The sequence below is a fragment of the Trichoderma breve genome, chromosome 4, assembly GCF_028502605.1.
Source record: "Trichoderma breve strain T069 chromosome 4, whole genome shotgun sequence".
NCBI classification, from domain to species: Eukaryota; Fungi; Ascomycota; class Sordariomycetes; order Hypocreales; family Hypocreaceae; genus Trichoderma; species Trichoderma breve.
In genome coordinates this window covers 77270-95380 of record NC_079235.1, presented here as the reverse complement: position 1 = coordinate 95380, position 18111 = coordinate 77270, and the positions used below count along the sequence as shown (strand labels likewise).

General features: G+C 50.2%; 6 protein-coding genes across 6 annotated transcripts; 3 read left to right on the top strand and 3 right to left on the bottom strand.

The window, feature by feature from the left end:
* Positions 1-438: 438 nt before the first annotated feature.
* Positions 439-1400, top strand: T069G_06317 (uncharacterized protein; the record flags this gene model as incomplete). The annotated part of the gene is made up of 4 exons (XM_056173527.1): positions 439-713; positions 768-1191; positions 1254-1343; positions 1398-1400. 4 exons carry the CDS (start codon positions 439-441, stop codon positions 1398-1400), a joined length of 792 nt encoding a protein of 263 aa, XP_056027106.1.
* A 1845-nt stretch (positions 1401-3245) lies between these two features.
* On the bottom strand, positions 3246-6074 carry T069G_06316 (fibronectin type III-like domain-containing protein; the record flags this gene model as incomplete). Its single annotated transcript, XM_056173526.1, has 6 exons — positions 3246-3470; positions 3534-5041; positions 5092-5170; positions 5213-5228; positions 5286-5682; positions 5744-6074. 6 exons carry the CDS (start codon positions 6072-6074, stop codon positions 3246-3248), a joined length of 2556 nt encoding a protein of 851 aa, XP_056027105.1.
* Positions 6075-7249: 1175 nt separating this feature from the next.
* On the top strand, positions 7250-10048 carry T069G_06315 (bacterial alpha-L-rhamnosidase 6 hairpin glycosidase domain-containing protein; the record flags this gene model as incomplete). The annotated part of the gene is made up of 1 exon (XM_056173525.1): positions 7250-10048. One exon carries the CDS (start codon positions 7250-7252, stop codon positions 10046-10048), a length of 2799 nt encoding a protein of 932 aa, XP_056027104.1.
* A 138-nt stretch (positions 10049-10186) lies between these two features.
* On the bottom strand, positions 10187-11792 carry T069G_06314 (sugar transporter domain-containing protein; the record flags this gene model as incomplete). The annotated part of the gene is made up of 3 exons (XM_056173524.1): positions 10187-11152; positions 11225-11638; positions 11703-11792. 3 exons carry the CDS (start codon positions 11790-11792, stop codon positions 10187-10189), a joined length of 1470 nt encoding a protein of 489 aa, XP_056027103.1.
* A 760-nt stretch (positions 11793-12552) lies between these two features.
* T069G_06313 (ADP-ribosylglycohydrolase domain-containing protein) lies at positions 12553-14673 on the top strand (the record flags this gene model as incomplete). Its single annotated transcript, XM_056173523.1, has 1 exon — positions 12553-14673. One exon carries the CDS (start codon positions 12553-12555, stop codon positions 14671-14673), a length of 2121 nt encoding a protein of 706 aa, XP_056027102.1.
* A 124-nt stretch (positions 14674-14797) lies between these two features.
* T069G_06312 (fungal specific transcription factor domain-containing protein) lies at positions 14798-17302 on the bottom strand (the record flags this gene model as incomplete). Its single annotated transcript, XM_056173522.1, has 4 exons — positions 14798-16648; positions 16721-16800; positions 16849-16984; positions 17051-17302. 4 exons carry the CDS (start codon positions 17300-17302, stop codon positions 14798-14800), a joined length of 2319 nt encoding a protein of 772 aa, XP_056027101.1.
* Positions 17303-18111: the final 809 nt, after the last annotated feature.

The following is an 18111-nucleotide window of genomic DNA, read 5'->3' as shown; positions in this document are numbered from 1 at the left end:
GATGCCATTCCTTGCCCGGTTCCCCTAGGTGATCCACTAGTACAAATCCAGAGCTTCAGGCCAAGATTTGTCGGTGGGAAATGTATTGTGATACTGACTCCTGGTCACAAATCGTCTAATTCTGGCTATTTTAGGCAAAAAATATTTTCCCATTCTACTTTAGCCGCAAAAGTGTCAAAGGTTAAGTTCACATCCATATAGGCAGAGCGGGTTAATGCCACAGTCAGATTCTGACAGCTGATACATGGATAGAGTGCTACTTTAATGATCTTGTAATTTAACAGGTCTGGAATAAACAGACAATACGAGACAAGGCGGAACGGCCTCGTGATGTACATATATAAATCTTACCCTATCGGTCCGCTTTAGACATATTGTTAAGCAATTCATACCATATGTCTAGCGGCTTCTTTCTCTGACCAGTCATTTTGGACAAATATGTTTCGCCAAGCTGCTCTGCTGGCCTTTGCGGCTCTCACTTCCCGCTCCATTGCGCAAATTTCGGACGATTTTGAGAATGGCTGGGACCAGACTACATGGCCCACCTATGCACCAGATTGTAATCAGGGGGGAAGCGTCAGTCTTGACACCACAGTAGCTCATAGTGGCAGCAACTCCATCAAGGTCGTCGGTGGACCCAATGGCTATTGTGGACACATCTTTTTCGGCACTACCCAAGTGCCGGCCGGCGATGTATATGTTAGAGTTTGGCTGTAAGTACTCTTGTTAGGGACTGAAACATACGGATACTGAGTGAGCATGTCCAGTCGACTTCAGACTGCTCTCAACAACGATCACGTTACATTTGTTGTGATGCCAGACACCGCTCAGGGCGGTAAGCATCTCCGTGTCGGTGGTCAAAGCGAAGTCCTCGACTACAACCGCGAATCCGACGATGCTACACTCCCGGACCTATCTCCAGCAGGCATTGCCTCCTCGGTTGACTTACCTACCGGCTCGTTCCAGTGTTTCGAGTATCATCTGGGTACTGACGGAACCATTGACACCTGGTTGAATGGCAACGAGATTGTGGGTATGACCGCTGGGCCAAATGCTAACAATCCGAATGACGCTGGCTGGACCAGAGCATCTTATAAACCTGCCATCACTGGTGTCTACTTTGGCTGGGAAGCCTACAGCGGAGATGTCAACACCGTCTGGTTCGACGATGTTTCGATTGGATCTACTCGTGTAGGATGTGGCGGCCCTGCGTCATCCGGAACCACCTCAGTTAGACCGTCAACTACGCGTAGCAGCGTCTCATCTACCCTCACTACGAAACCAAGCACTACCATTCGGCCAACAAGTTCAACGACGACAAGCGCTGCGGGTCCTACACAGACGTAAGTTCTTCCCCTATTCAGGAGGCGAGACATCATGCTAATAAAATATAATAGTAAATACGGTCAGTGTGGAGGCCAAGGTTGGCCTGGGCCGTTTGTATGCGCTGCTGGTTCAACATGTACGTACTCGAACGCATATTACTCTCAATGCTTGTAAATTGAGAAAAGAACAAATCGAGTAAAGGGCCAAATGCGTAGTTGAACTTTTTAAATAAATGGATAGCAACTTAATTAGGCTTTATTTTATGGCTAGTTGGATAGGTCCTTCATTCAAAGCGATGTGAAAGTATAAGCAATCCAGGTGACCAAGAGGTTCTGAGCCCGTCATGTTTCGACTCTCATGGCTGCAAGTAATGCTGGTGTACAAGCTCATTCTATCATATGTTATGGATAGAAAACCAAAGTTTAGAGTGGGCAACATATGCTGAACGAGCATTTTCCTCTAGCTAGGACATCCATGCCATGGTAGTACTGACATCCATTAGATCGAATTGAAATATGTTTGTGCATCTGCGGATGACTATACTGTTGTACTGGCCTTTATGGAGAGTAAAGGACCTTTTAGATAGATGCCCAAAATGTCAACAAAGCTACTCAGGTCGACCTCATCGACGGATAATGACGAATATATGATTGTAACATAGTAGTTTGTCAAATAGAATCTACAAGAAGGAACCCCGAAGATGGCGGCATGCCTTTTAAAGTCACCTAGTAACTATGGACATGATTCGGAAGTGTTTATTACAACCAGACCATGTTAGTTGCTTCTCGAAAAATGTCATCCTCAACCTACGGAGTATTAAAGAAGCTTATATTGTATAGACCGTAGGGGAGGTGTGGGGTAGTCTGCGCTTCCTCTTCACGGCCGAGGTTGCCTTTAACTGAGTATGGAATAGCACCTAGCCCATTAATTAAGTGGCGCAAAAGCCCTTGTCTCTCTTTACTAAAAAGGCAGGTTTATGACTCGATTGAGACTACGACAAGATTCTTAATAAGCTAGAGAAAGCTTGTCAACCTACAGAGCGATGTATGTTTCCCTCCATTTACCTAGATGTAAAAAGAAGTTTGATAGAGCCTACATATAGCTTTTATAATTACGGTAAAAACTTCTTATTTTAATAACCCTACTCTCGATAAGCCCCGATTTCAGTTTAAATCGCTTGTAGACCATTAACTCTTCCCGTACTACACTACGAATACAGTTAGCTATCGATGTCATGAGTATTTAGTCCCAACCGATTAAGAGATAGATGAGGTCTGGACTTGTTGTGGATCTGGTTCAAATATCTACTTCCTGTGTCTCAATTCAAGAATCGACATGGTTTTACGGCTCCCTCTTATCTAAACAAACTCACGAGAGTGCAACCTGTTCTGTATGTCGGAGATTACGGGAGTTCCAAATTAGTTAGAGCAATATATCTATAGAAGAAAAAAATTAGATTGGCGAGACATTGAAAGGTCCTCCTTAAAAATGCGGTGGGAGAGATAGGCCAAATAATCTTAGCCTCAAATTGAACCTAGACGTGGATAATGCAGTGGATCCTTGGATCGTCACGAGAAAGTCATATCCCATTCACTTGTGCAACCAACTTCACAAACAGATGGACTTCACTTAGCAACGTGTCGGCCTGCTCATGATATTAGTACGCCATAGGGAAATAAATTTAGGGCTAATTCTTGATTCATTGATACGAATTAACATTCAGGACAACCCTTAATATCGCCCCAACCACAATGCCTTCAAAAGATAATTTGAACAATTGCCTGAGGGATACGGATAATTTTTTCTTATTAAAGACTACTATATTTAGATTAAGCTTGGCTTCACTCAGGAAGCTCTACCATCTTTCCTATGACTATCCCAGTCTACTACCCCTTTGCTTATTCAAGGCCTTACGATATCTAAGGAAGGACCTGGCTCAAGGGCAAAGTCCTTGAAGAGCTGCCTACATAGACAGTCTTGGGGTAAGAAGAGATTACCCAGTTCTGGCTGGCTGAGTCCCAGTTGCTCAGATCACGTCTGGTCAACTGGAAGGTGACAGTGGCAGATCGGCCAGGAAGGATCTCAATGTCATCAAATCCACGCAGAACACGGACAGGGTCGGTTGGGCCACCCAGGCTCACATACTATTACAAAAAATTAGCAAATTTGGATTGACAAATATTGTTGATGGTTTGCAAAATACTTACCAGCTGAGGAATTTCGGTACCGGTCACCTTTCCGGTGTTCTCGATTTCGGCTGTGACGGTGTAGAGAACGTCGTACAAGGCAGGGTTTCCACCAGGAGCGCCACCGGCAGGGGCGACCTTCTGGGGCGAGCCATCCTGAGATCCAGGAGGGACGTCTTCAGGCTGTCCTTCGGGAACGGGGCCTTCAAGGTATGGGTAGACGTAAAGGTTAATGGGATCAATGTTCTTGGGGAACTCATTCTTGGCAGGATTCTTGTTGAGAGTTCCGAATGTGGGTGCAGATGACGTCTTTCCCTTGTTAGGCTTATACTTGCTGACCTTGTGTTTGGTAATTCGGAGATCAGAATAGGTGAAAGTAGTGTAGCTGAGACCGAAACCGAACTCGTAGCTTGGCTCAATACCGGCGGCATCAAAGTGACGATAATCGATGAAGGTTCCCTCAGTATACGGGATCTGTACGGGATCTTCGGCAGTGTCGTAAATGACATCGGTGCCCCAGTCAGCACGGTCCTTGCCCCAGGTAAACACAGACTTGGCCTGTGGGTTGACCTTGCCATAGAGAACGTCAGTGATGGCGTTACCAGACTCTTGGCCAGGGAGACCAGCCCAGAGGATGGCAGTAACATTGGGGTTGTTCTTGTAGTCTTCCACAATGATGGGTCCTACAGTGTGCATGACAACGATGGTGTTTGGGTTGTGCTGTGCAACCAGCGAGACCAGTGCGTCGCCACCACCCCAGGCGGTAAGGTTGTTTCGATCACCCTGGTTGCCGTCGACAGTGATGTAGCCTTCGCCACTATCAGCGTTGACGAACACAATAGCGGCCTCCGCACCGGTAGCTGCCTTGATGATAGCCTTTGAGTCAAAGTTGTTGCTGACGTTTCTAAAGCCGGTTCTGTCCTGCTCGGCCTGGGCGGAAAGAGCAGTAACGGGACTGATCAAGTATGGGAAGTTGGCAGTGCCACTTCCCCAACCCATAGCAAGGGTCCAGATGGGGTAGCCGTTCTTGACGTTAGAGCATCCTCGGTCACTGCAAGCATTGGGGCCAGCTGGGTTATCGTGGGCATCGTTTCCAATGACGGCGATACTCTTGGGTTTCTTCAAGGGCAGTGCCTTCTTAGTGTTCTTCAGAAGGACCGTTGAAGCACCACCAATCTGGCGAATGAGCTTCTTGTGGTTGGCTTGCACATTTACATGTTGGTTGATGGTCGTCTGTCCCTTGCTTGGATCCTGTGCATAGATTGGCCCAGTGGTCTCCAAGCTCCAAGAGTTGAAGTTGACAGGAACCTTGGTGACATCACGGCCAATCTTGTAGTAAGAGGTCATGATTCTCACAACCATGTCGTCGAGTCTCCATTGGGGAATGGTTCCGTTGATAACAGCGGCGGTAAGGTTGCTTCCCCAGTAGGTATCGCCAGAAGCGAGACCTTGATCTCCAGCCATGGTCATATCAAGACCAGCCAGGGCGCTGGCAACACCAGACTGCTGTGCCCACCAATCGCTCATGACTAAGATGTGTAAGCTTTTGCATCAATCAGAAAGCACTGATTTGACTTACCAAAGCCCTGGAAGTTCAATTCTTCTTTGAGGATGTAGTTGAGCATGTAGCTGTTTTGGCATGCGTAGCTGTTGTTGACCTGGTTGTAAGAGCACATGATGGAACCAACTCCAGCACGGACTGCATCCGCAAAAGGCCTAGAAAGAGAATTAGTCAATAGACTGGTCAAAGTTTGTCATAGGGATATTTCTCACCAGAGGTAAAGCTCGTGTAGAGTAACATCATCGATGTTGGAAGATTCTGCGAGCTTGTTGTTCTGTCCGTTCGTCTTCTGGGAAGCGCCGCCCTGGCGATAATGTTCCTGCTCGTTACCGATGAAATGCTTGGCACAGGCAATCACACCGGCGTCTTGAATTCCCTGAACAGTCTGAGCCATTCCAACACCCGTGAGCACCGGGTCAGGGCTGAAACCTTCCCAGTTTCGGCCACCCTCAGGCGTACGGCCAATGGGTCCTGCTACAGGTCCCAACTGTGTATCCACACCCTTTCCTCGATGCTCAGCTCCCATAGCCGCACCACGTGCGTACATCAAGCTGCGGCTCCAAGTTGCTGCCACATTGACTCCAGCTGGGAAGGCAGAGTTTTCATCCGCTACACGGAGTTGTCTTAGAAATGTTCTCATAAGGGCCAATTTGATGGGGGCTGATCTTACTGTCACGGACACCAAGGGGCGAATCTTGGTTGCATAGACCTGGAAAATTAAGTCGAGGAATTGATCCAGTGTTTCCTACGCAGCTTCCGCCCTCCCATCCAACACCAGTAGTGAGGTTAACCTTCTCCAGAAGAGTCAGTTTGCTCACGAACTGGACAGCCTTGTCATAGGCCTCCGCCCAAGATCGACCGCTGGTAGGAACGGGAGAAGGATCGTCCCAGTTAAAGTCCGCGTTGATCCATGGCGAAGGATATTTAGGAGGAGAGGTCGCTTGGCCAGACGCAACGCCTGCCAGGACAGTGCTGACGGCGATGATGGATTTTGGCAACATCGCTGAGACTTGACCACCAGTATGTTATGCCAAGAGGAAGAAGGGCCTTGGCACTGATGCTACCGAAAGCTTCTTCTCACATGCGAAATACCAGCTGAATATATACCCTTGAACAATAGGGTAGTTGTAACGGAGGTATGGTTACATGCCGAACAGCCGTGCACATCATGCTACCCTGGCTGTCAGCTTCTACAACCTGGAGTCCAGGAGTCCAGGAGTCCAGCCGTGATTTACAAATCTTCATTTCAATAGTATCAACGGTAATCGGACCGACGCTGCTGGTAAACACGCCGAAATAACATGTTCAATCCGGCCAACAGGGAATGGCCAGATACATAGCTGTTGCGAGCGGTTATCGGCGAGCTTCCGCGCTCTCCTCTAAGTGCCATGCTTCTCTTAGAAACCATACCACATACAGTTCGACAGTCCTCTGCCTGCTAGTATACCCCAGCTTGCAACGTAGCTGTTTAGTACCATATGTGCGTTTTCTCCTCTAGCCACTAGGATATATGCAGAAGGAGAGATCTTATTAGTGGATGTTTTGACGTTGGGTTTGTCCGATGGTAGAACCAGTTCAGGGATCGTGCCTAGCAAGTTTACATAGGTCCCCGAAATAGGGCCGGGGGATAAAGTAATACCACTGCCGAGTTGCCGGCCAAAATATCTTGCGGGGTAGTTGGGGAATGAGGAGCGCCATATATAACGGCCCAAATTGGTTCCTGACTACGAGCTAGGTCAAGGGTTTGATTAGTGTCAGAATCTGGGGAATCGATCCATGCCGTCAGACATGTTGGATAGCAACAGTAGTAAAATGCCATGCCACGGTAACATTCCGGAGCAGCTTACCCTCATGGTCGATTACGAACACCAGATTTGTTCTATACTGCTAGCAAATGAAATAAAGTGAAATACTCTACAGGAAGAGCTTGAGATACTCTTGGTAGCTCGGGACTTTCGGTATTCCGAATGAATTGGAAGTGGAAGTGATATTAACTAGCGCTGCCAATAAGTTCCCAGCAGAGTGGCAAAAAAACAAACAAAACACAACAGCTGACGACCACCTAAAAGATTTTTGGTAAATGACTAGAGAGCTCATTGCCTTTTAAATCGGGACATCTAAATTATCCCCATGGGGAAACTCTTTTCGCATTGACCACGCAAATTTCATTTTAGACATGGGTCATTCGGAGTCTCCAGTCTTGGTTCTTCCACCGACTTTTGAGCAGCATCACAATGGGTTTGGAGTTCAATGTGCGCAACCAAGGCTTTCATGGAGGTTTTCATGCTTGAACGAGCAAATACGCAATTGGAAGCAGACTGCATACGATATCGCAATTTCCTCCAATAGCACAGAGCCCGGCCAAGTCTTCCACGTAGAGAGCGAAGACAACGTTCTAGTACCGTGGCCGAACTCGGAGCCACTCAATTCGCGAGCGCGCCGGTTTGTGCGCGTCAGGTGCTACGGCAAATACTCTCTATTTGATGGGCGTGATAATGATTCCGACCATGATTCCGTGACCGAATGGTCTGCGTCGTCTCTTTTGGAAATTGCATTGCTGAGAAACAGCGATTGGAAGGGGAGTATGATCACGGTGTCGGAGCCGTGGCCTCTGGGTCCGGACCATTCAGCCCGCCCCCTGTGCTTTCACAAGCGGTTTCATCTTTCTCTAAAAGACGGGACGATTGACAGGGGCCGGCTATATGCCACGAGCCATGGCGTGTACAGCGTGCGGATCAATGGCAGAAAAGTCGGCGACCAATGTTTGGCCCCAGGCTTCCAAAGCTACCACAAGAGACTGCATTACCAGATTTACGATATTAAAGATCTTCTGGTAACGCCTGGGTGGAACAAGATCGAGATAGACGTGGCCGCCGGCTGGTTTGCCTCTGCTACCAGTTGGGCCAGGAAACGATTCATCTACGGCCAGAAACTCGGAGTCCTACTGCAGCTAGAGATTTGGGCTGCAGACTCTTCGTTGCCGATTTTGGTGAACACCGACGCGAGCTGGAGCGTCTCCAACACGCCTTTGGTTAGCAGTGAAATACTGGATGGTGAAATCTTTGACCAAAGCCTGAGTGTGGGCTCATCAAAGCTGGACGACGCTAAGTTCTCGGTCCGAGAGTCGCCTATTGCTGTGAGCCGGCTCATCTCTCCGGAAGCCCCGCCGGTAAGGGTGGTGGAGAGGCTCGAAGCAAAAGACATATTCAAATCGCGGTCCGGAACTGCTGTCATTGTGGACTTTGGGCAAAATATCGCCGGTCGCATTTGCGTTAGAAGAGTGCAGAAACCTGCTGGCTCTAGAATCACATTTCGCCATGCCGAAGTCATCCAAGACGGGGAGATTATGTGTCGTCCCTTGCGAACAGCAAAAGCCAGGGACATTATCATATGCGATGGGCGAGAGCTCTTTGACTGGCATCCGCAGCACACGTTCCACGGCTTTAGATATGTCGAGATTGCGGGCTGGAGCCCTGATGACAAGAACTGCCCGCTCACCAAAGCATGCATTGTCGCCGAGGTGATGCATACTGACATGCTGCGTACGGGTTGGTTTTCATGCTCCAACGATGATGTCAATCGACTACATGAGAATGCTCTCTGTAGCATCAAGAGCAACTTTCTGAGTGTGCCCACAGAGTGCCCATCAAGAGATGAGCGCTTTGGTTGGACGGGAGACCTGAACATCATTGCACCTACTGCCAACTTCTTGTATGACACGGCTGGCATGTTGGGAAACTGGTTGCAGGATCTGTACCTCGATCAGATGGAGGGGACCGAATACTGGCGCCAAGGCGTGGTGCCCTTGTTCATTCCCAATTCTTTACTAAGAAATGGCGACGGGGGCCACGGGTGGGATCCGATGCCAAATGGCGTTTGGGGTGACGCTGCAGTTATGGTTCCCTGGGGCCTGTATCGTATGTCTGGTGATGTTAGTTTCCTCTCGAGGCAGTATGATAGCATGGTTCAGTACCTGGAAAATGGCGTGACTCGAGGTCAGGATGGACTCTGGGATCCTGAGCAGTGGCAGTTTGGCGACTGGTTAGACCCAAGAGCGCCCCAGAATGATTCCGGCAGAGGGACCACGGATGGCACATTTGTCGCCGATTGTTTCCTCATTGCTTCCACTCAGATCGCTGGGAAGATAGCCGCGAAGCTAGCCAAACCGGTTGACTCCTCTCGCTTCAGAGACGCTGCACCGCGCCTAGTTCATGCGTGGCGGGACAAGTATTTGACCGCGGCTGGTCTCGTGGTTCCAGATACTGCAACGGCACTTTCGCTCGCCTTGTCGTTTGATCTTTTGCCAGAATGTGGAGACAACTCAATAAAGGCACAGGCGGCGGCTCGTCTGTTCCGACTGGTACGTCTTAATGACTTTAAGCTTACCACAGGATTTGTGGGCAGTGCATTTCTTTCTCGAGCACTCACCCAGTCTGGTGGCGTCGAACTAGCCTACACCATGCTCTTCCAGAAGAAATGTCCTTCATACCTGTATCCCGTTACAATGGGAGCCACCACGACGTGGGAGCGCTGGGACAGCATGCTCCCTGATGGGACTGTTAATCCCGGTTCAATGACAAGCTTCAATCATCATGCTCTCGGGAGCATCGCAAATTGGATGCACGCTGATGTAGGCGGACTCGAGGCGATTGAGCCCGGCTGGAAAGTATTCAGAGTGAAGCCGCAGCCCAATAAGGAGCTGAGCTGGGCGGATACCGCATTCGAATCAAGGTACGGCCGGATTGAGCTGAGATGGACCTTAAAGGGAGACCTTTTCCGCATGAGATTACGGGTGCCTCCAAACTCTACCGCCGTCGTCAGCCTTCCCAGTGACGGCCGAGAATCTGAGGTGGGGAAGGGGGAAGCTAAAGAGCAAAGATTTGGGTCGGGAGAATACGATTTAAGGTGGCAATTTGTACAAACACAGTGGCCACCAAAGGCACTGCTTCCACCATGGGGAAGAGCAGAGTTCTAGGGAAATTATAAAGAATACAGAGATACAATCGAAGATCAGTGTAATTGATATCAACAAGATATGAACCATTGAATTTGCATTTTGCAACTAGTTTTTACAAACATTGATAGGCTGTAGGTTAGGCTAATACGGGGCTCCTCAACACTCTTTGTGCTGTATGTCTACCTTGGTTTCTGCATGGACTTGCACAGCGACCACCTCACGCTTCTCCTTGTCGAACAGCTCGTCGACCTCTTCAAGGCTGAGACCACGAGTTTCCACCCACACAAAAATAACAAAGACAAGCATCAAGACATCGAAACATCCATTCACCATGTAAAATTTCCATCCAATAGCCTGCAGGCCGAAAGGTACAGCCATGGTCACCAGAAGACCGCAACACTTTGTGGCAAAGGTATAAATGCCCATGCCGACTCCTCTGATCTCAAAAGACAAAATTTCGGGAGGATAGAGGACTGTGAGCGGCGTGATGCCCCAGTTGTATGCGCCATTGTACAAGAATATGATGGCAATCGTTGCATATATACCAGAAGTATTGGTTGAGTCTCCATAGAGTTTCGTGAAGGCGCCAAATATGAAGATGAAGGCAGTCTGCAGAGCCAAGCTAGCAGAGCAGAGTTGTCTCCGGCCCAGCAAATCCGTATACCAGGCTGAGACGACGGCAATGACCAAGCTCCACGATGTGAGAATGACGTTGATTTGGAGTTGTGTATTTGGGCTCTGAATACCGGCGTTCTGTAGCATTTCGCCAAAGTAAAAGGTGATGATGTTAGTTCCCGGGAGCATGACAATGGCCGAGAACGTGGTTGTAATCAACAAGCGCTTGCGGCTGGACTTTTTGCAGATCGCTTGCACCAGGCCCAGGCTGTGTTCCTTTTCAAAGTTGATTGTGTCCGCAATCTCGCGATACTGGACCTGTACATCGTCGGCGTCGCCACCGTTGACGATGCTGAGAACCTCCAACGCTTCTTCGTGTCGGTCATGGCTGATGAGCCAACGAGGTGACTCAGGAACGAATAACAAAATAAGAAAGCAGACGAAGCTTGGAGCCGCCTGCAAAAGACTCGGAATGCGCCAGGCGTACGTTGAATCGAGTTTCTGCGTCTGTAGCGCATATAAGTCAGTTCATCAGCTCTCCTTGGGCTTAGTTGAGCTCAGTCAACACATTTGACATACCCCAAAGCAGACGCCGGCCGCGATAAGTGTACCTATGCCCCAGCAAGCGTAGTACATGCCGAGAGCGAAGCCTCGATATTTGACGGGAGTGGTTTCAGCAACCAGCGTCGGCGCTGTCGTCTGGGCCAGACCCATACCCGCGCCGACGATGCACCGCCCGGCGATGAACATTCCGATGTTCTGAGCAGTACCCTGGATGACACCGCCGATGAGAGTCACCAGAGCGGACCAAAATACGCACTCGCGGCGACCTCGCCAGTCGGCCAGAAACCCTGCCAGAGGTGAGATGGCGGCACCGCCAACATAGGAGATGGCTGTATTGAGCGACTTTGTCGTGGTGGTAAGAGTAAAGTAGCTGCTGTAGGAGGGCATCACGTTGAGGCTACCCATGAGCGAGCTGTCGTAGCCGACAAGCTGCGTTTTGCTGGTGGTTAGCCCTGCCTGGTAACTACCGCGTGTGACAAGGTGAAGGGCATACCACAGAGTCCACCGATGACACTGCGATGAGACATGCTATGAGCCACTTTTGGTCTCGTGGAATGAAGCGCGAAATCTTTCGATGAGCCATGGTCGGTTCTTCAACGTATTGGAACCTTTGGTAGATCTGGAGATGAATGACAGTCGAGACCAAGCGAGGGATCAGACCGAGATGCCTCCTATATTTAGTTCTTCTGCCTCGCTTGGCTCCAGCGTATCGGGAGAAGTGTTACCACAACCCATTCGCTGATCATGCTGTGTCATGCAAACTCCAAGTTGAAGCCAAATCCCGAGAAGACGGCGGATGTGTGTGGGTCTCTCCTCTCCCCACGGGGTAAATAGACTCATATCCACGTGCATCTTGACTCCCAGATCGCCGTGTAAGGAAAAGCTTAGCCTGGCGCCCCCGCATTGAGGCGTTGCTTGTTAAGGCGCGAGCCCTGTATTGTCTTAGATGGCGCGGTGGTGTGTCTTGGCTTCGGACAGAATGCTGAACCCCGAGTTTCCCGAGCCATCTGAGTTTGTGATTGGACGGCGTGACGAAAACTGACTGCGGATTCGAATTCGAGAAAACGGTGCCCCGAAGTCAGGGTGGGGGAAGGGAGGCTCGGGCTCGGGACGGGAGAGTATGGTGGGAAGGACAAGATTGAGAAGATTTTTGATATACGTGGACACATGCGCAAATATTCTTTTGCATTTGTCAGTATAATTACTGCTTGAAGCTACTGCAGAGCCGCAACCGGCGCTTCCTCATTGAAGCTCTTACGATAGTTGAGCGCCCTTGTACTATAGCCGCACCTTATCACGCTCTCATTTTTCTTTGTCAAATTATTACACGCTCAGGAAAAGCCATGTCACCTATACCTGATGACTATCTGCATCGAGTCTATGCTGGCGTTCTTGGAAAGCTGGTGGGTGTCTACCTTGGACGGCCGTTCGAAAACTGGACGTATCAAGAAATACAGGATAAGCTCGGAGACATTCGCTACTATGTACACGACAAGCTAGGTCTACCACTTGTTGTAATTGACGATGACGTCTCAGGTACTTTTACCTTTGTTCGCGCGCTAGAAGAGCACGCTGCCTCTGCAGACCTCTCGTCTGAGGATGTCGGCAAGACTTGGTTGAACAACGTCGTGGAGGGTCGCTCTATCTTCTGGTGGGGAGGCAATGGCATCTCGACCGAGCACACAGCATTCCTCAATCTCAAGAATGGCATCACTGCCCCTGCAAGTGGTGCGTTTAAGACGAATGGTCGCACTTTGGCAGAGCAGATTGGCGCTCAAATCTTCATCGATGGCTGGGCTATGGTCGCTCCAGGAAATCAGGCTCTGGCGGCGCAGCTTGCCGAGACAGCTGCACGGGTGAGCCACGATGGCGAGAGCGTATATGCGGCCAAGTTATGGGCGGTCATGGAGGCAGAAGCGTTCCTGTCCAGCGACGTCAACCATCTCCTTGATGCCGGTCTGGCGTTTGTTCCAACTGACTCCATTATCGCGCGGATGATTGCCGACGTCAGGCGCTGGGTGCAAGAGGACGGCGACTGGAGGCAAACGCGTCAGCGAATCGAAGACAATTATGGCTATGATAAGTATCTGGGCATCTGTCACGTTGTCCCCAACCATGCCATTATGATCATGGCTGTACTATACGCAGGCCATGACTTCCATGAGGCCATGCATGTCATCAACACATGTGGTTGGGATACCGATTGCAATGCCGGAAACGTTGCGTGCTTGGTTGCTCTGATGCACGGCCTGGCCGCATTTCAAGATGGTCCTGACTGGCTAGGCCCTTTGGCCGATCGAGCCATCATCTCCAGCGCTGACGGTGGCTACTCGATCAACAACGCAGCGCGTATAGCATACGACATAGTCAATCTCGGCCACCGCTTATCCGGCAACCCAGCCTTCCAGCCGCCAAAGGATGGCGCTCAGTTTCATTTCTCCCTTCCTGGTAGTGTTCAGGGCTTCCAGTCGCCTTCAGATCTGGCTCGTATCAGCCAAAGCCAAGGCAGCGGAGTCGATAGCCTTTGTATTCACATCAACAATCTGACAGACACGAGCGACGCTGTCGAAGTAATGACACCAACCTTTACCCCGCTAGATATCCTCCAAGTCGATCGAAACTACGAAATCATGGCCTCACCTCTGGTGTACCCAGGCCAAAGGGTCAAAGCAGAACTGCACGCAGCCGACAGCAACACTGCAGTCTCGACTGTGTTTCTGAGAATCAAGGCATACGACGAAAACGACATCTTGAGAACCGTGGATAGTCAGCCTATAAGTATGAAGTCCGGGCAGCAGGATAGCCTGGAATGGATCATCCCCGAAAGCCTTCAGAACTGGCCCATCCAGCAGATTGGCATCGCCATCAGCACTTCCACAGGCTCTCCGAACTTTGATGGTGCCATATTCCTTCACAGCTTGCGATGGGATGGCGCGCCTCGAATGACACTGAAACGACCCGCGAATAAGAGTAGATACCAGAGTTTCTGGAACCGTGCCTGGGTCAGTTCCATAGACAAAGTGCACACTGACATGGGGCCGTCATTCTTCATCGCTCAAGACCGAGGCGAGGGCCTCCTAAGTCAGGGTGCCAGGGACTGGATCGACTATGATGTGACGGTGTCGAATTTCGTAGTCAATTTCGGTGGACCGATGGGGGTTGCCGCTCGGGTCCAGGGACTGAACCGCTATTACGGGCTCATGTTTACCAAAGACAAGCGCGTGGCGTTGGTTAAGGCCGCTGACGATAAGAGGATAGAGCTGATGAGCATGCCTTTTGCATGGGAAGATAATCACAAGTACCAAGTGCACCTACGCGTGCGGGGCAGCAAGATCGAAGGTAAAGTCGGTCAGGTGGAATTGGCGGTGACAGACGAGGACTATGTAGGAGGCGCAGTGGGTTTGGTGGTGACGGATGGTTCACTATCAGCCGATAGCATCTCTATTTCTCCAATAGACAGCTGAAAATGAAAACCGCAATAAATACATTTGATAGGTTCAATTGATCCGTATCCAGTTGTCGACAATGATTTGCCTTCACTGTAACACCTCATGATGTTATATGTGATTGACCCATGCGAGTCTGCATCTAGAGCATGCCCCAGAGGTTGTTGCCGTACTCATTTATTGCCTCTGTTGGATCTGTCATGTCGGCGTATGGGTCCTCCTGAAACCCATGCTGCAGTTCATGTAGGATGTTGGCCCAGTCTGACTGGTGGTCCTGGAGATCCTGGAGGCCATCGATGCCGGGAGCCTGCACGGAAACCCCAAAGTTGGGTGTAGAGCTGCTGTCTGCTAGGCCGATACTTGTAGTGAGGTGATGCTCAGCTTCATCGGTGCCTTGGCATGTCGGAGGGACTGAAGGGGCAGCGTTCTCTCTGGCAAGGTCTGTAGATTGAGTCATCGGTTCGAATTCTGTGAGCGGGATCGCCAAGTCTCGAGTTTGCGAAGGGGCACCTGGTGGAGGATTATGGTAAGACTGGTGATGGCTCTCTTCGAAGACACCGGGCTCTTTTGGAGGATTTCCTCCTTGGCCGCCCCGAATTTGTTGCGCGCGGTCCATGAGTCGGTGAATAGGCTTCCAGAGCATCCCTTTCTTAGAGCGACTATCGTGAGGCCACCGCTCACAGACTCTGTCCATCACCAGCCATGCACGATGGGACAGCTCATCGGTGGGATGGACGCAGAGATAGGCCAGCACAAAGACAACAGCGTGCCACTGGACGTGTGTCATGAACAGCCACCGCCATCGTGCAGCTCTATGCCCTGTTTCTAAAGAGTCTGCTAGCTCCAGCATTTCGACGGACCTTTCAAAGGCTACGCGTCGGAGACTGAGAGAAGCAGCACCGTCGGCAGTGTCTTGGAGATGTAGCGGATTGCTCACAGCAAGCCACATTTTGGACAGCATCAGCCGTGCCCATGCAGCTGAGACCCAGTCAAAGGGTTTGGTGATGTCGCAGCAGTTAATGTAGCGTTCATAAAAGCGTTTCTCTATTCTCTCCACAAAGTCACGTTTCTCAACCGTGGACAGTGCTGGCTCCTGATTCCCAACAGGCCCATGGTAGTTGAGCTTGCGGATGGCGACTGCAACCTCGAAGCGTAGGAGACAAAAGGTCATATCGGTGACTCCCTGTCGTTCTGGCGGCGCAACAGTAGCTTCGGGAGAAAGGTCGTCATCGTTGATATTCAGCGGGAATCTGGTATCGTAATTTTGGTCGTAAATTGACGGGTCGCACCCGTGATCTTCGGCGGCGCGAATGTCGAGCACGCAAATGTGCCACCACAGACGACGCCTCCACTCCGTCTCGTACGGCGAGAGGTTGAACTTTGTGCCGTCGCGATGCAATCCCACGGCTTGCGCATTGCGAATCACCACACCGAGCAGGCTGGACACAAGGCGGGAGTCATCATGTCGACGAAGGCAGAGCAGGAACAATATCAAGGCTGCGAGGATCCCTAGGTTTTGCGACTCCAGGAAGCGAGCTCTGGAGAGTGACTGCTCAGTCGCATACCGATACCGGGAGAGCAACACGCGCCGTTCTTCTCCCAACAGCTTCTGACAGTCCGCATCGTTCAGACTAGTCAATGCGGCATAGCAGATGGAAAACACAACCACTTCCGTCATGCGGTCCATCGACGATCTGTCTAGGACCGGCAGTACCTCAGTGATGGTTTTCCGCATCGTAGGGCGGTGGAAGATGTGAACAACGGGGTCGACGTTTTCTTGGAACACGTCAAAAATGGTCAAAAGATCCGAAGAGCTCGGGTAGAGAGACTGCAGTGACTGAGAAGTGGCAGACGGGCTGAAGATGGGAAAGTCGCGGCTGTTGTGTGATAGACGAGAGCTTGGTGTTGCCTCGCTGCCTTGGTCTTGGTGTTCTTGATCGTCATTTTCCTGCTCTGAGGAGGAGCCGTCCAAGATGTCGCGCATTTCATCAATCTAAAGCCGCCGGTCAGCGAGTCCGTAGTTTGGCAAGGGACGGGACGTCGAAGCTACATGTATTGAACATACCTCTCTGGACATACTTGCCCAGAAATGATTGCTGATGTACCGGCTACGGTCATGATCAAGCATTAGCCGAGCAGACTCCTCTGTACCGCCTGGCACATCGTCTACATGAGTTGTCGGTGGAGAAGGACCGAAAAGACTGATTTGATGGCTTCCCGCCTCTTCATCTTGACGAATTCTTTCCTCGGAGCAGTTGCCCTCATCGCCATTGTCATCAGCTTCGCCCTGAGCAACCAGCTGTGCAATCTCGGTGGATTGCAGTCGGCGCTGGAGTCTCCGCAGCGATTTTAAAAGCTCTTCGTCTCTTCTTCTAGAGGCTTTTTCACGCCTCACCGGGGTGCGCCTGGACGTGGGAAAGATGCATTCGCTCCCAGCCTTGACGCAGTTGGAGCACGGCTGGTGATGGTTGCATCGCACCTTGCGGCGGCTGCACTCGGTACAGCTACGATGATGAATCCGAGGCGGATGCCGAGAAGATGAAACGCCTGAAGAGCCATGGGTTTCTGCATCCTCTGTAGGTCGCGGTAAGATGGGCGGTCCCTGGTAGAATTGCTGGGATTCACGGTCGCTGACGCTTCGGTCCATGCTAGCTAGCTCCCTTGCTGGCTGGTTACAGAGAGGCTGGAGTTTGTGTACCCTCTTCACCCCTTATGCAGCCGTGAGCCGCAACCCGGTTGATTGATGTTTGCTGCCTTGTCCGTGTAGCTCCCAGTTATATATAGATGAGAACCTGGAGCTTGATGTGAAGTGAGGTGCTGGGGAGTGACCTATGTTCAGCTTAGCAGTAGCTTACGGCCTCTGTATTAATCCGCGGTCCGCTGGTCTGGCTAAGATCACACCAAGTTGCTAGATTAGAACTACAATCACAAGCCGTGTAGCTATCGTATGCATCAAGCTCAGCTTACCATTAGAACTGATAGGTGGTAAAATAGTATACAGGTTTTTAGAGGAACCCCTTTAGGACTTTATAAAGAAAAAAAAATAAAAAATAAAAAATAATTAGAAACATGAGAATAGAACGGGGGAAATGCTTAGATACTCAAGCGTTCGCGTAGGAACTTACCCTGTACTTAGACTAGTTTTCCCATCGGTTTGATCGCTCTGTTATCTCTTTTTAACAAGTATCTTTTTTTTACGACAAGCTGAATGACTATAAGCAGCGTCAAACACTGGATACTGGATTTGAACGAGCTTTTGTGTCAAGAGCATTTCACAGAGAAGCTGCAAACAAAGCCAATAGGCTATAAAGTACTCTATAGTTGAATTCAGATTGGTGTCAATTATATGGCACGTGGTACATCGTGAAAAAGAATATTAATTCAAACCTGAAAAACACCATAGATAGTTACAAGACTGTTATGTTAAGGGCTATAGAGGAGTCGGTGCAAATCATG